The following is a 15,803-nucleotide window of genomic DNA, read 5'->3' on the forward strand; positions in this document are numbered from 1 at the left end:
CTTAAAACAGTTAACCCGCATGCGCTTTACTTCATTGAAAACTTTTAGTACTTGGGTCACTAGCTGTGTCCACAAGTCCCCAAGAACTAAACTACTTTTCCTACATGCAATAAATATTTGTATGTGCAAACATTAGTTTAAATGTCTCAACCGGACTTTGCTCTAAAATTTACCAAGGGAAAAACTTGAAGTAGAATTCTTAGTCTTCTTAGTCTTAATTTTTCTTTTTCTTCGCCCAGACATAAATGCTCACAAAGCAATCAAACAAATTTATTCCCAAAGCACAGACAGACTGTGGAAGACGCTCTTTAGATTGGCTGTTGTAAGTGCTATACTTAGCCATACATAACGGCAAATGGTAATAAAGAAAGTGCAAGAGCCAAAAATAACTTGCACGTAGAAGCAAACTTGCACTTGCAGTCAGACACACACACATACAAAAATACACCCACACTACCAGGCGCGTGGCCCGCCCAGACGTCCAGACGACGAATTGCTTTTTGATGAGTTGAATAAATAAACTTTTGCTCGTTGATGAACTATTCGGGCTCAGCCAAATAGACAAGACAAGACAAGCCAAATATCCGGCAACTCGGTGCGGCAACTTAACGGTGCTTTACAACGGATTGCTTGTGTTTACCTTTAGTGTTGCTGATAACTTCGGTTGCACAGATAGTTGCCAATAACAGCAATAACAACAACAAATGTACACAGCGACAAGTGAGACAGTTATGTTGATATATGTGTGCATGTGGCAGACAGCTGTGGCAGCAACGGGAAGCCGGCCAACAGTAAATCAACAACAAACATCAACAACAACTGTGTAAACAGCTATGCACACAAATACACTATTACTACCTACATGCATTAACATATCCTGATACACATACAGACACACACACCTACATAAATGCATGCCTCCACTTGCCACAGCAGTCACACTTCGTTGTGTTGCATGCAATTATCTGGCGCACAGAAATGTCGCCTGCTGCAACTAACTACAGCAAACATGTTGCACTTGCAACGGCAATAAACAACCAGAAGATAAATGTGTGTGCCCTCACCATATATAATATGTGTACTATATATATATATATGTGTGTGTGTCTGCATATTTACACGTCGGCTTGAAAACGTGTGTGCCACAGTGAGTTGGCGACATGGCAATAACCTTTTAAAAATTTCATGCAATAAAGTATTTTCGTCAACTACCGACAAGCATGCAACACGAAATCACACGCACGAGCTTTACCTATAATTTTTAAGCTTTATTTGCATACTGGCAGCTACACCTTAGCCGAGATATATATGTATGTGTGCGTGTAAACTTTACCCAATGAACCAAAAAAAGTTCCTTAGCTTTCTCGAACGGCAGTTTGCTGTTATGTTGAGAAAGAATGAGCTGCTTTGACAGCGAATCCGAGATAAAGAATTCTTTCTTTCTCCGATCTATCAAAGAAGAGCAAATTTTTTTTAGAGTTGCCAATCCTTTTCATATAGATTTTTTAATCCACTCCGGCCAACTTAGCTTGTAGCTTCGAGAGCAAACCTTTAAACTCCTCAGATCAACAGCATCATGGAAATGTTTCAGAGTTAACGTAGAGTTTAAGCTCCTCAGATAGTTTCGGTTAGGTTGTAGAGTTGATCCAAAATCGATAGATCTCACTTGGACAAATATTTGTGCTTTGCGTTACCCAAAAACACCTTACAGAGATCATCTCTATGTCAATGAACCTACATGGTTCAAACTCAGAGTAACAAAAGCCGGGCTTTAGAGTAGAAAGCGACAAGGTGTCTTTCTTACAGCTTTGGCAAATCGAGTAACCGATATTGAGACACAACGTATGTGTACCTCTTGAGCAGTGTTCTCTCAGAATACCTACAATAACTGCGCGATTGACTTTGCTAAGTGCAAGTAGTTCAGAGAATCTTTAACTATTGGGTCAGAAAAATCTCGCAGTCGCACAAGTTCTGGTTGTCCACCAAGCTCTCAGTTGTAGGTTAGTGTTCAAAGTGAAAATTTAGCTGGATTGACTGAAGATTGATATCTTGTTCCAAAAATTTCGTCTGTGGACAGTAGAAGATCCATCCCGATTTATAACACAAAAGGAAGAATATTTTGCGCAAATGACTACCAAGATATACACCAAACCTGATTACGATATATTTTGACAAGCCAGACTTGGTTTAGCTTCATATCGATCTTAAAAATTTAGACTAATAATGACCCACCAAAAAAAGAAGGTCATATTCATATTCATTTCTGACCTCGGTCAGCTTAGTATGTTTTATAAGGATAAGGAAAAGAATATGACTTCAATTCTGTGAATAATCATTATCAGGTTAGCAAAGCATTATCCAAGTCATCGATTTGAGGAATGTCGTTCACCATCTCCTAGTGTTGTGCTTTCACTGCCATTCAGCAGGCTGGAGAAGTGTTCCTTCCATAATTTTAGTATGCTCTGGGCATCGGTTACTAGATCACCTCTGGGGGTTCTACAAGGGCATGATCCGGTGTCTTTAAACCTTCTGGTTAAGACTTTTAGCTCACGTCCCCATCAAATTATAATAAAAGAGCAGTCATACCTGTTTTAAAAGTCATATTGGTTAAAGTATCTCGTAATACTATCTTGTATATACATATATTATATTTTTCGCTTTTTTTTAACATCTGTCTACTCAAGTTGGGCGAAATTTTTATAGTCGACAACTGCAACACACTTGAGCAAACATGAGAGCAACGTAGTAACACTGCTAAATGAGTGTAAAGCAAGCAACAAGGTTACCGTTAAGAGTGTCAAAGTAAATGCTTATGAAGTGCAAACGTAAAGAGGCCCAGAAAGGGAGGCAAAGCGTTTATTAATGCACCGCATGTGAGCAGATTCAACGCGAAACATAAATTTAATGACAGCTTACAAGCGCGACAAGAATTCAGGCCGGCAAAAAGCCACTTGTCGTGCAAAATTATGAAAAATTCGTTAACGGCATAACTGTGAAGAGTAAGCGAGCAGCGGGAGAAATATAAAAGAAGTGAGGGAGAAATATGAAAAAAAAGAAGAAGAAATATAAAAAAGTGAGGGAAAACTGTAAAGAAGTGACAGGAAAAAGTATAATAGACTTTGCAAAGAAAATTGCTTGGAAAATATTTTGCAAATAACTTTTTGTTGCCACACCTCAATTTATTGCTGTGGAAATTAATTTGAAATTGTGGCTGATAGTTGCCAAGGGAACCATGGCTGTCAGGTTTTGCAAGATTTTTTTTGTTTTATATTTTTTGCCAGTGCTTTTTTGTTATTCAACTTTGCTTCTTGCCTTATTTGATTGATGAAAATTTTTTGTTTGACTTTGTAGTGGCTGCAAGAAAATATAAAAAATGATAATAAGAAAAAGATTTTCAGAGTTAATGCGATGCATTATGCACTTAAATGAGTTTTTGTGTTGAAGAAGTTGTTGTTCCAATAAAAAACAAGAGAACACATTAACTTTGGAGCAATTTTACCCTTCACTGTTGTTTATTTTTATATAATAAAAGGGTATAAAAACATTTTTATCTTGATTTTGATCGGTCTGTTTGTATGGCAGCTATATGCTATAGCAGACCGATCTGAACTAATTTTTTGGGACATATAGCATTGCTTTAGATAATAGTCTGTGTTAAGTCTCATGAAGATATCTTGCTAATTAAAAAAGTTTTTCATACAAGAACTTGAGCCCGAACGTTCAATTTGTATGGCAGCTATGTGATATAGTGGTTCGATCTGAACAATTTCTTCGAAGTTTATTAAATAAAAAAGTTTTTCATACAAGACTTTGATTTTGAACGTTCAGTTTGTATGGCAGCTATATGATATAGTATTCCGATCTGATCAATTTCTTTAAAAATTATTCATTTGCCTTAATCAACAATCCAGGTCAAATTTCATGCAGATAACGGGTGATTTTTTTGAGGTTAGGATTTTCATGCATTAGTATTTGACAGATCACGTGGGATTTCAGACATGGTGTCAAAGAGAAAGATGCTCAGTATGCTTTGACATTTCATCATGAATAGACTTACTAACGAGCAACGCTTGCAAATCATTGAATTTTATTACCAAAATCAGTGTTCGGTTCGAAATGTGTTTTTATCGACAAATTTTGTTCAGCGATGAGGCTCATTTCTGGTTGAATGGCTACGTAAATAAGCAAAATTGCCGCATTTGGGGTGAAGAGCAACCAGAAGCCGTTCAAGAACTGCCCATGCATCCCGAAAAATGCACTGTTTGGTGTGGTTTGTACGCTGGTGGAATCATTGGACCGTATTTTTTCAAAGATGCTGTTGGACGCAACGTTACGGTGAATGGCGATCGCTATCGTTCGATGCTAACAAACTTTTTGTTGCCAAAATGGAAGAACTGAACTTGGTTGACATGTGGTTTCAACAAGATGGCGCTACATGCCACACAGCTCGCGATTCTATGGCCATTTTGAGGGAAAACTTCGGACAACAATTCATCTCAAGAAATGGACCCGTAAGTTGGCCACCAAGATCATGCGATTTAACGCCTTTAGACTATTTTTTGTGGGGCTACGTCAAGTCTAAAGTCTACAGAAATAAGCCAGCAACTATTCCAGCTTTGGAAGACAACATTTCCGAAGAAATTCGGGCTATTCCGGCCGAAATGCTCGAAAAAGTTGCCCAAAATTGGACTTTCCGAATGGACCACCTAAGACGCAGCCGCGGTCAACATTTAAATGAAATTATCTTCAAAAAGTAAATGTCATGAACCAATCTAACGTTTCAAATAAAGAACCGATGAGATTTTGCAAATTTTATGCGTTTTTTTTTTTTAAAAAGTTATCAAGCTCTTAAAAAATCACCCTTTATTTTGTAAAATAAAACAGTTTTCCATACAAGGACTTGATTTTGAGCGCTTACTTTGTATGGCAGCTACATGTAATAATGATCCTATATCAAATATTCCGACAAGTGAGCATGCTCCTGGAGAGAAAAGAGCTGTAGTAAAATTTCTTATCGATATCTCAAAAACTTATGGACTAATTCGCTTATATACAAACAGTCTGTAGCGTCTCCGTCGTTTCCTTCTGGCTCTTACAGCCTTCATGACAAATTTCATATAAACTGTGCAGGGTATAAAAACGACATAATCTCCTGCTTGAGAGTAAGTGCAGCAGTGCAACAACAGCCTGCTAATAGCTAGCACACCAGAGTAAACTTTCTCGCCTTAACCACAAGCCTGCGCTCGCCAACTATTTTGTTTACCACCACAAAAGCCAATGTTATTGCTGCCGTACTTAATACTTTTTCATTACTTTAGCGCCACCCGCCATCCTGCCCATCAAAACAGTCCTAAATTGCATACTGCTAAGCGTTCCACTTTAACTGCCAGGTGACCACTCGGAAAATTTAATTATGCCCGCCGGCACTTGTGATAGTTCTTAGTTCTTTATGCGACCAACCATTAAATCGTTAGTCTCTTAGTCCTTAGCCCATCAAGTTTGTCCTTCACTCATATCTGAATTAGTAAATACATATATGTGTGTGTGTGTGTTGTAAGCGCGGCGGCACATTTAATGCGCGGCACTTCACTCTCGCTATTTCTCTCTTCCTCTCTCTCTTTATATGTGATTATGTGCATATCCAGGGTATCAGCGGGTAGTAAATCGCGTTAAGGAAGTCGTAAAAAACCGGAAGACACTTGAAATGCTAACTTCCGTTACACTAATGAACTTCTTCTTTCGTTCTCGCTTAATGCAAGCGCAGGCGCGCTCTAAGTTTGTGCAGCAAATGTTGCGGCTTTAATCACAGCGGGTAGTCCTAGTCCTTTATTTAATTATGTTTACAATTTAATTTTCTTGCTTAGTTGTTGTTGTTGTTTCCTTTTTCATGCCGGCGGCAGTAAACTTGCTTAACTTTTTGTTAATTGTTATAACTTTTAGGAGAAAAGTTTCCTTTGTTAGTTAGCGGTGGGCAAGTGCTGGAAAGCTTTTGTTGCTCTCACCTTTTTTTGTTGTGGCAGGTAACTGAAATTATGATATAGACTGCCAAAGACATGTCCTGAATCTGCGTTCTTTACTCCTCATCGGATGCATTTTGTCACTCACTTGTTGTTACAAAAAAGTACCCGGAAATTGTAAATAAAGCGCATAATATGTAATTTTTCTTCAATGTTTATTTTGTCATCTTCAAAGTTGTCCCCACCAGATTTAATACACTAATACCAACGATTTTTCCAGTCCTCGAAGCACTTTTGATAAGCACTTTTTGGGATGGCCTTTAGCTCCTTCAGCGAATTTTGTTTTATATCTTCATCGGTTGAAAACGTGTTCCATCCTGATGATAGTTAACTTGTTTGTAGGTCAAACGCATGTCTCATCGTCTGTTATATTGCTCTCTATGAATGTGGGATCAGAATTCGCACGATAAAGCATGTCCAAAGCTTTATCGGGACTAGTCGAGCAAGAACATGTTTTATACCCAAAATATCCACCAAAATCACTCGCAAGAGATCTCTTGCCGTCTCTCTAACACTTGCCTGACGATTCTCAAGCACCATATCTTTCACTTTTTTTAATATTTTCATCGGTTAAAAAGATCAGAGATTGCCCAGAACGAGGCAAATCTTCAAAGATCTCTCGATCGTCTTTGAAGGCTTTGTACCACTCGTAGGCTTGCGTTTTTGATGAAACTAAAACACGAAATTTGGTTAGAAATACAAAATTTTAGACAAATTCTTTGTTCGATAGTTTTGTATATTTTATTCTACGCAATTTTGGTAATCTAAAGAAGAGTTTTTGTTTTCTTTATTTATTACATTTTATTTAGATATAAGCAACTTTACGAATTAATGCTTAAGAAATACCACCGCTTTAGAGTCTCTCCTACTCAATACACAATAATGCTCGAGTATTGTTCATAAAAGTGGCCTATAAATTCTTAAAAAGAGGATTATATTTTCATAAAATGTATTCCTTCAATTCATCTTCCTCTATTACTATTAACGTATAAGTGATGGTCACTTTGTTGAGCTTATTGTGCTTTTGAAACATTCTCAAGTAACTCAAAAGAGAGTACACCAAAAATATACTTATTGCTCTCTATTTTTCTGTATGTGTCTCTCTCTCTCTCTCCGTAATTCTCTCTCTTGTCTCTATCTCTGTGTGTCTCCTTTTCACTATTTTCTAACCCTCTTACTCTTTTTCACCTTTTCAAGCAAAAAGAGGCAGAGAGAACCAGTTTGACAGCTGTGTGTTAGAAAAAACTAGAAAAAAAATGTTGATTATTTTCAGAAAGACGCCTTTCCAAAAACCACGAGTCGTTTTTGTGAAAAGTTTTACACTTCAGAGTAACTCAAAAAGTCGAAATTATTATAAAAAATTGTATTCCTTCAATCAGTACCCTTCAAATATGTCTATGAAGACGTCTTAGATGGTCGATCCGTTGAGTCCAATTTTCGAAGATTCGTTCGAGCATTTCGACTGGTAACTGGCCAATAACACGCTGATGTTTTGCTTCAAGACCTGAATCGAAGCGGGATTGTCCGCATAGATTTTAGACTTTACATATCCCCACAGTTAAGAGTCTAATGGTGTGATATCAGACGATCTTGATGGCCAGCACTCTCTACAGTTTTCGTGCACACTCTCAGCTACGGCTGAAATATTTTTTTCACCGCCTGTTGGAAGACGTCTATTGGGTCGAATATATATCCAATAACAAATGTTGGGTCTCAAGATGGGATATGGTGTTGTGAATAGTACGGTCAGTAGACCGATTATGTTGACCATAGGTTTATCGAATCACACGAAACACACTCCATAAGAACATGAATTTTTGTTTGTATTTTTCCGATTGCAACCAGCAACACTTTTATTTGCTCATTGCTTTTTCCCTAATTTCCTAAACTTCTTTCTTGTCTTGCATATATGTACTTATATTAATTCACGTCTCATTTCGACTAAAAACGTTATGCATTTATATTATGTCTGGTATGAAAATAATTGGCATTATTACATTATATATACCAGCACATAACCTCACTTTAGAGCGACCTGCAACTACTTACATACTCACAATCCTTTGTGTTATTTTTTCTTTTTCCTTTAACTTAATTATTACCGCTATTGTTAGCACATTTTCCCTCGTTGCTCGAGTTTACAAAGAATTGTTATAGAATTTTGCTTTACTCTCCCATTATTCCTTGCACACTTTTAATTTTACTATGTGCGTGCTAATGCCAACTAAGCTACAAGCAGCTACTATGTCTGCTAATTTGTATGAACAACATAGTGTTTGCAAAACTATTATGCTTTCAACTTGTTCGTCCATCCGTTGTGTTTCATATTCATAGACTGTAATTATACTACTGTTGGAGCTAAGAATATTTAGTTTTACTAACAGGCATCGACATTAGGGTGGGTTGTAAAAGTCAAATGAATCCAAATTCAAGTTATTACCAGGAAAGTTTTTGATTGTTAGTTAACGCTTATCACAGAAATTTAGTTTTTGAAAATAAAATTAGGAATCTTCGTCTAATTTCCTCTACTTTTCTATGCACCAGTTAGGACCCGAAATTTATCTTCATCTCTCAAAGTCTATAGTATCTGCGTAATTTTCAAACTTTATGAAAAACTAATTTAAAATTTTCCTTCCTCCATTTATTTACCACCCTAATGTGCATATACTGCCACTGCACACAATGCTGTCTGCTTTGCTTAAAATTAATAGGAAAAGTCAGCTTTAGTATCTTATAGCTTTTGTTTCCTATTGTTGCTGGAAATTATTAGTGTCATACAACTCGTTCTTTCTTTTTTTTGCTAATCATTCTTTCTGCTTTAGTTTTCAAAGGGGCAAAGTTGATTGCTGCAATTACAGGGATTTTTCAATTAGAATATTTGTCTGTGTGTCCGTATAGGTGTATAAGTCGAAAGAGTTTTTGCATTAGTATTTGCTTTAAACTCTGTAAAGGCAGACTTCCCTAGCATCTTCAGCACACTCACACACGTGCAAATATATAAAAGTGCAGCTTGTACATAGAACTTCTGACTCACTTCTCGTTTAAACTTTTACGACGCCATCCGACGCTTTGCAACATTTTCCTTCATAAATATTTTATTTAATATGCGGTCTTTAGGCGAATTTGTAGTTGTGTGTGCGTATTTTCTTTTACTCAATATTAGCAGTTTTTTCTTATTTCATTAGTTGGAAATTCAATTATAAAATTTAGCTTTAGCGCAAGTTAAAAGATAAAGACTATTAAGCTAAAGGGTTAAAGTTTTACTGCATAAAAAGCATAAGGTTAGATGGTTTCTTTGCTTAATACAGAAATTTTGAACACGTCCTTCTTACTTCAAAAAGCTTATCATTTGTGGAAACCAACTATATGGGATCACTATAGATTATAGCTGTCATACAAACTGAACAATCACGTTCTAATGCCTCTTAACCATCAAAATCTAGAAAAAGAACTTTTTACACCCTTTGCTATGAGAGATGCACCTGTGAAGGGTATTGTACCTTCTGTGCAGACGTTTTTTCTGCTTGAAATGAGAAACTTAAGAGAGAGAAGGGTGATCCATTTCGAGGTTTCCTAGTTTTTTAGAGATTATCATTCGAAAGAACATTCTTCGGCATATTTTTTTGCTCCAAGAAAACCTTCCTGTCTTTTCGTTCTTGACATCACATATTCTCTAATTTTGCTGTCAAATGAAGAAAAGTAAGGGCATTAAACGGTCATAATACTATATTTTTAATCAGCTCTCCGCAATTTTCGTATTAAAGAAACCTAATGTTTGGAAAGAAGCGCATTACTGCAACCATCTACCAAATAATAATCGTGTCACAGTTCCGACTGGATGCTTATTGGAAAATATTTGAATTGGCTTACATTTTACAAGGTCCTTACTTTTCCACTTGCTTATACCATCTTAAGTATCTGACAAGCACTCAATTCGAGCAGTAATTTCCTTACAGCAACTTTTCCAATGAATTTCATAAAGTCGTGCAAAAGCCTTAATGCAAAGTATTCCACAATGCACATATTAATTACACTCAAATGCGTTGGCAATCAATCGCGTTAAAGACCAATATGCACAACTGCCGCTAGAGTACTCAAGATGATTGGCAGCGAATGGAAAGTCATCAAGAAGTAAAAGCAAATTTAAACCTCGAGAGTAATGCCGACTTGTATGCCTTTGTGCTTTCATGCAAAGCTCCTGAAGGTGGATGTTAAATATATTACAATGTACATACATACGCATATATGTCATATGTAAATATTTTTTTGTTTGCAAATACATCACGTGACAAATGCATGCAAAGCGAAAGCAGCACTCACATAAATATATATATGGTGGTATATACATATGTATGTACTATATAAGCTTTTAGCTGTTAAATATATAAGTTCGTGCTTTTTGGCCCAACGCATGTATTGTACAACAGCTCCGTTGCAATATCCGGTATTATCCTTTTTCAACTTTTTTTCCAATACGACAACGTGGCGAAAAGCGAAAATGATAAGTGGCAAACGTTCGATGACATTCGTATGCAAGTGCAAATATAGATGTATGTATATTGTATATACCATAAATAATGCATCATATACATTTATATATCACATGTGTGAAATAAAATAAAATAACATACATAATTTATAGCTTGACCAGCGGCTGCATACAATGCCATGTTCCGCATGAGACTGGTTAACAATACATTGCGAATGAGTTGTCATACCTATTTTTAATCGATGTATGTATAAATATTGGTATTCATGTTTACATATAAAACATATATGTATGTATGTATATAAATAATATTTGCATACAAAAACATACCCTGAATCAATCATTTATTATTTTGTCGACTTCAAAGTAATCCCAACCAGATGTAATACACTTATGACAACGATTTTTCCAGTCCTCGAAACACTTTTCCCAAGTACTTTTTGGGATGGTCTTCAGCTCCTGCAGCGAATCGACTGAAAACGGGTTCCACGGAGCGGCAATTTCAATTTTGGGAATAAGAAAAAGTCACACGGAACCAAATCTGGTGAATACGGTGGTTGATCGATGGAATTCAATGCGTTTCTGGTTTTAAATTCAATCGAAATCGTGGCTCGATGCGATATTGAATTATCATCGTGTAAAATCCATGAATTGTTCCTCCACAATTTCGGCCGTTTTCGACGATTGTTCTCACGCAAACCTCTCAATACGGCCAACAATGAACGTCACCTTGAGCGTCGGCTCATTTTTCCCTCTATTGCGAGGATTGTTGACTTGTTTGCATGTCAAACTCATAAACCCATGGCTTATCAGCAGTAATAATGCTCTCCATGAATATGGGATCGGAATTCGCACAATCAAGCATGTCCAATGAGACTTATTTACGGTACTCTTTTTGAAAAACATTCACCTTTATCGAGCGAGTTAAGCAAGAACGCGTTTCATACCCAAAATATCGACCAAAATCATTCGAACGGACTCGCGGGACTTGTCATGCTCTCTTGCCATCTTTCTAACACTTGCCTGACTATTTCCAAAATCCATATCCGTCATTTATTTAATATTTTCATCAGCTGAAGGTTGTCCAGAACGAGACTTGTTTTCAACGATCGGACTAAAATATTCGAAATAATATATTTTCTAAACTGTTTAACCCTGCAATGACCTGTTTGTTCCTTTTGTTTCATTATATTCTCAATTAGACAAAATCACACAAAACATGTAATGAAAATAAATTTTACTAAAGCGTTTAATTTAATTTAAATGAAATAATTGGTAATCCAAATTAACAAAACCCTCACAATTCTAAGAAAACATAATTGATATCATTCGTTCTCCCTTTTACCATATAGCTCACTTTTACAGCTTCTTACGCTCCTTATTCATCCTTAAATACCCCACTGAGCCATCCATAAATATGAAATTTTCCATCTGAGTTATAGCGAAAATGATGAGTTGATGTGTCACCTCTTTCTTTGTTCCATTACTCGCAAACTGTTACTGACTGTTTTCCTCCAGCAGTGCCTTTTATGCACTCAATCAGCCACTGGCCATTCATTTATTTCAGCACTTTATGATGGCCATGTCGGTGATAAAACTAAAGAGGTGCGACCGTACAGCAGGTGATTTTTCTCAAGCCTACCCCACTGAGTTTCGACATGATTCATTTGCTTTTGTTGCTTTACCTTTACTTGTCTTAACGATGCCTTGATTTAAGGTTTCGATCTGATTTTGACGTTATGTGCCTACACGCTTGATTAATTTTCAAACAAAGACTGCGTTTATTCATCATAAGGCAAAATTTTTGCGACAGTACTACTTGGCAATTTAATGTTGCAATGATAGAGCGGTAGATTATATAATTGTATAACTGTAAACGATTCTTTGATACTAGAGCTAATTTGAAATCATTGAATATTTCAGAAAACTTCTTTTCAAAATGTCGTCATAAAGTTAACATTACTGATCGAAACGTGTTCCTTTCGCAACAAATTTTTTTCCTTAAATTTGTTTAGTATTCTTAATGAATCATATACATTTTAGTAGCTAGAATTCAGAAATGATAGAAACAAACCATACTTCTAAAGTCAGCTTCTCGTAAAAAATTTTAAGAAGATTTAAACTGAGGGCACTGGTTATGATAATGGATAATTTACATATACATTTCAGGGAGTTGTGCATTCACACTGATAAAAGAAGCACAACACAGGTCTAGAACTCGCTAACAATGTTCTCAAAGCTGGTAAACGAATGTATGGCCACGGTGAGGTGAAATCATATAGCCATTTTCATGATACTTTTAAACATTTGGGGAACCAGAAGGTATATCAGAAATTGGGATTAGAGTTCTGAATGTTACAACTGATACGCTTTCTGCTGTTCAAGCGGGATTATTCCAGGCTTCACGAAAATCAGCCTGACTATCTAACCAGTAGTAATTATCGATAGAATGTCTCCGAAAAAAACTTTAGCGTTTCTTGCTCAAATAAACGGTTTAATCTTATTCTTAAGTACATTTCGGGTAAGATTCTTAGGAGTGGCTTTTTAAATCTACTAACTTGGGTCTCTAAAATATAGTACAGCTTATGCTTACGCCTTATAATTCACTACTAGTCTGATTAGTCCTTGGTGTGATATAAATCCGCAAAGTTTTCAAATATGTTCTGAGAACCTTCTTCAACAGGTCATTGAGCTCAGATAGATAATTTTGATTTTGTTCCAAATTTCTTCTTGTATCTCTAAGTCCTTCGAACTGAAATACTCGTATATGCAACCATTCAATTTCACTCCTGCGAACAGCAAACGGAATATGAAGCGAATAATTGCTTCCTGCGTATTTGCTGCTTGCCAAAAGCCAACACAAACAATCATGCAACAAGTACGAAGTGAACAGTTCTAGTATAAAAAAGTGGGCCTGTTCTAAGAAATATGCAGAAAAATGAAGAAAGAACAAACAGTCTTCCAATAAAAGCTAGTAAATGACAACAAAGAGCTGCGTCTTCTTCTTCTTTTGCATTTGAATGGGACAATTAGGTTGATTTCTTCATTTTCACTTATTCTTTTAATTTTCCAATTTTCTCTTTCATAACCGACCATTGCCAAAACAACGGCAACTAGTGCGTAAAGCAATCGAAACATAAGGAATGAAAAAACAAAGTACAAGTACAGTTATGAGTACGAAAATTCCATATAAGAACATGTTTTCGACAGGTCAGTTTGTATGACAGCTATATGCTATAATGTTTCGATCTGAATGACTTCTTTGGAGATTGTATTATTTTTTCCCATACAAGCGCTTGATTCCAATCGCTCAGTTTATATTATAGCTATATGCTATAGTGCCCCGATAAGGGCGGTTCCGACAAGTAAGCAGCTTCTCGGGAAGAAAAGGACGTATTCGAAATTTCAGATCGATATCTCAAAACTGAAGAACTAGGTCATGTAACTACAGATAAATATACCAACTGACATCGATTCTTCCCTTCACGCTGATCATTTACATAGGTACCATACATGAGTACCTACTTTAAAGGGTCTCCAACGTTTTCATAGTCTCATGATTTTTTGTATGTTCGATTTCGATTCAACCAACAAATCACTTTATTTTCACGCACTTTTCAAAATTGATGCATATTTCTTTAGGCAGTAAATCCCGAAATTTCGGGACTATTTTTCGGGATCCCGAAAATCTTCTCAAACAACAAATCACATTATTTTCAAGCACTATTCAAATGTAGCGTATTTTTAAGGGCAGTCCCGAAATTTCGATATTGTTTTTCCGGATCCCAAAAATATTTTTATTGGTTTTTATCGCAAATCCCTATAATTTTTTTTTAAATATTTATTTTCGGTTCCATATCACAAAGGCCTTGAGCATTCCATCTCGAAAATTCGGGTTGTTGAAAAACGTGCTTTTCTTTTGGGTGCAGCAGAAGGATATATGTATAAAAAGTGTTTGTAGATTAATTCACAAACAGTTAGCAAAGCAAAAACAACAAAAACATGTTTTAAGCACTTAAGCACGAAAACGGATGTGGGAACGGGAATGTGTTCCGATTACATAGTCATTGCAATTTTTAAAGCTTCCCTACTGTTTTTCATGCTGCACATACATTGCTTGAGGTCTTATGTCTGTAGATATGTGTATGTATTTGTTTGTTTGTATGTCAACGCATAGAACTTTCATGCTTGAAAAAATTCAATTCGATTTACTAATTCTTTGTATTTTTTCTCTTTTTTTCCTCAATTTTTTTCTTTTCATGCTTTTCAATCATCGTTTGTATGGACCGACGCTTCGCCTTTGCCGCACCAAACACGTGTGTTGCTGCTCTGTTGCGTGCCATTGTGGTTGCGCCTGTTGCGATGACTGTCAACAACGCTGCCGCCAACTTGCCGCTCTGACGCCGTTGACGATGCTGCAATTTTCCGTTTTGTTGCCTACGAAATTCGCCTGTCTACGTTATTTCGCCACCAACAATACGCACGTCTGTGTGTGGGTGTGCGCGTATGGGCAACCGCCGATACTGACAACTACATTACGCTATTGATGCCGGTCGAATTCACGCATACTCACAACCACTTCTCTAACGGCACGAAACGAACGCACAATGGTCGCTGGTCAATACATCTCCGCTTCCAATTTCTCTGTGTAATGCTTTGCACTTCCGCTTTGCTTGGCTGCGTGGCTGTGTCTCTGCTGGCTGTCAATACAAATTTTCCGATGTCGCTAACACTCAACACTCACCACGCAACAACAACAACAATAACAATAACGACCATTACGAATGTCGTCCGCAACTATTGTGCGCACCCATATCCCGCTGCTCGTGCACGTCCACTCAACAACAGCTTACAGAAAATGTCAATCGAGCGATGTATTCTGCAATGCACCCGGCGGTTTGGCACCCTCCGATGGCAGTCGGCTCGCCGGCCCATGTGTGCCGAAGGAGAAACGCTGCGATGGCTATCTGGATTGTCGTAATGGTCGTGACGAGGAGGGCTGCACCGGCATCTCGTGTCGTTTGGATCAGTTTCGCTGTGCCAATGGGCAGAAGTGTATTGATGCTTCGCTCAAGTGTAATCACAAAGACGATTGCGGTGACAAATCTGATGAACAGGGCTGCAGTAAGTATTCAATCGTAAAATCATAGTCATCATCTTCATCATCAGCATCACAAACACTGCCGACAGATACTCCAGACACTAGTGCACTTCAAGCCATGCATGCTGGTGCATTTGAAGCGTGTTGTCAAAAAGTTGTTAGCATTCAAGTGTTTGCCGTTACAAGAACCAGAATT

General features: G+C 37.0%; 1 protein-coding gene across 6 annotated transcripts in view; it reads left to right on the forward strand.

Moving 5' to 3' along the window:
* LOC105224376 (low-density lipoprotein receptor-related protein 2) overlaps positions 1 to 15,803 on the forward strand; it is a 442,984-nt gene that overhangs the window by 408,283 nt on the left and 18,898 nt on the right. For all 6 annotated transcript variants that reach the window (XM_049454765.1, XM_049454763.1, XM_049454768.1 and 3 more), the window contains exon 5: positions 15,355 to 15,630. In XM_049454765.1, the coding sequence (XP_049310722.1) occupies positions 15,355 to 15,630 (276 nt within the window). The remainder of the gene's footprint in view (positions 1 to 15,354; positions 15,631 to 15,803) is intronic.

The sequence above is a fragment of the Bactrocera dorsalis genome, chromosome 4 (genome assembly GCF_023373825.1).
Source record: "Bactrocera dorsalis isolate Fly_Bdor chromosome 4, ASM2337382v1, whole genome shotgun sequence".
Lineage (NCBI taxonomy): Eukaryota > Metazoa > Arthropoda > Insecta > Diptera > Tephritidae > Bactrocera > Bactrocera dorsalis.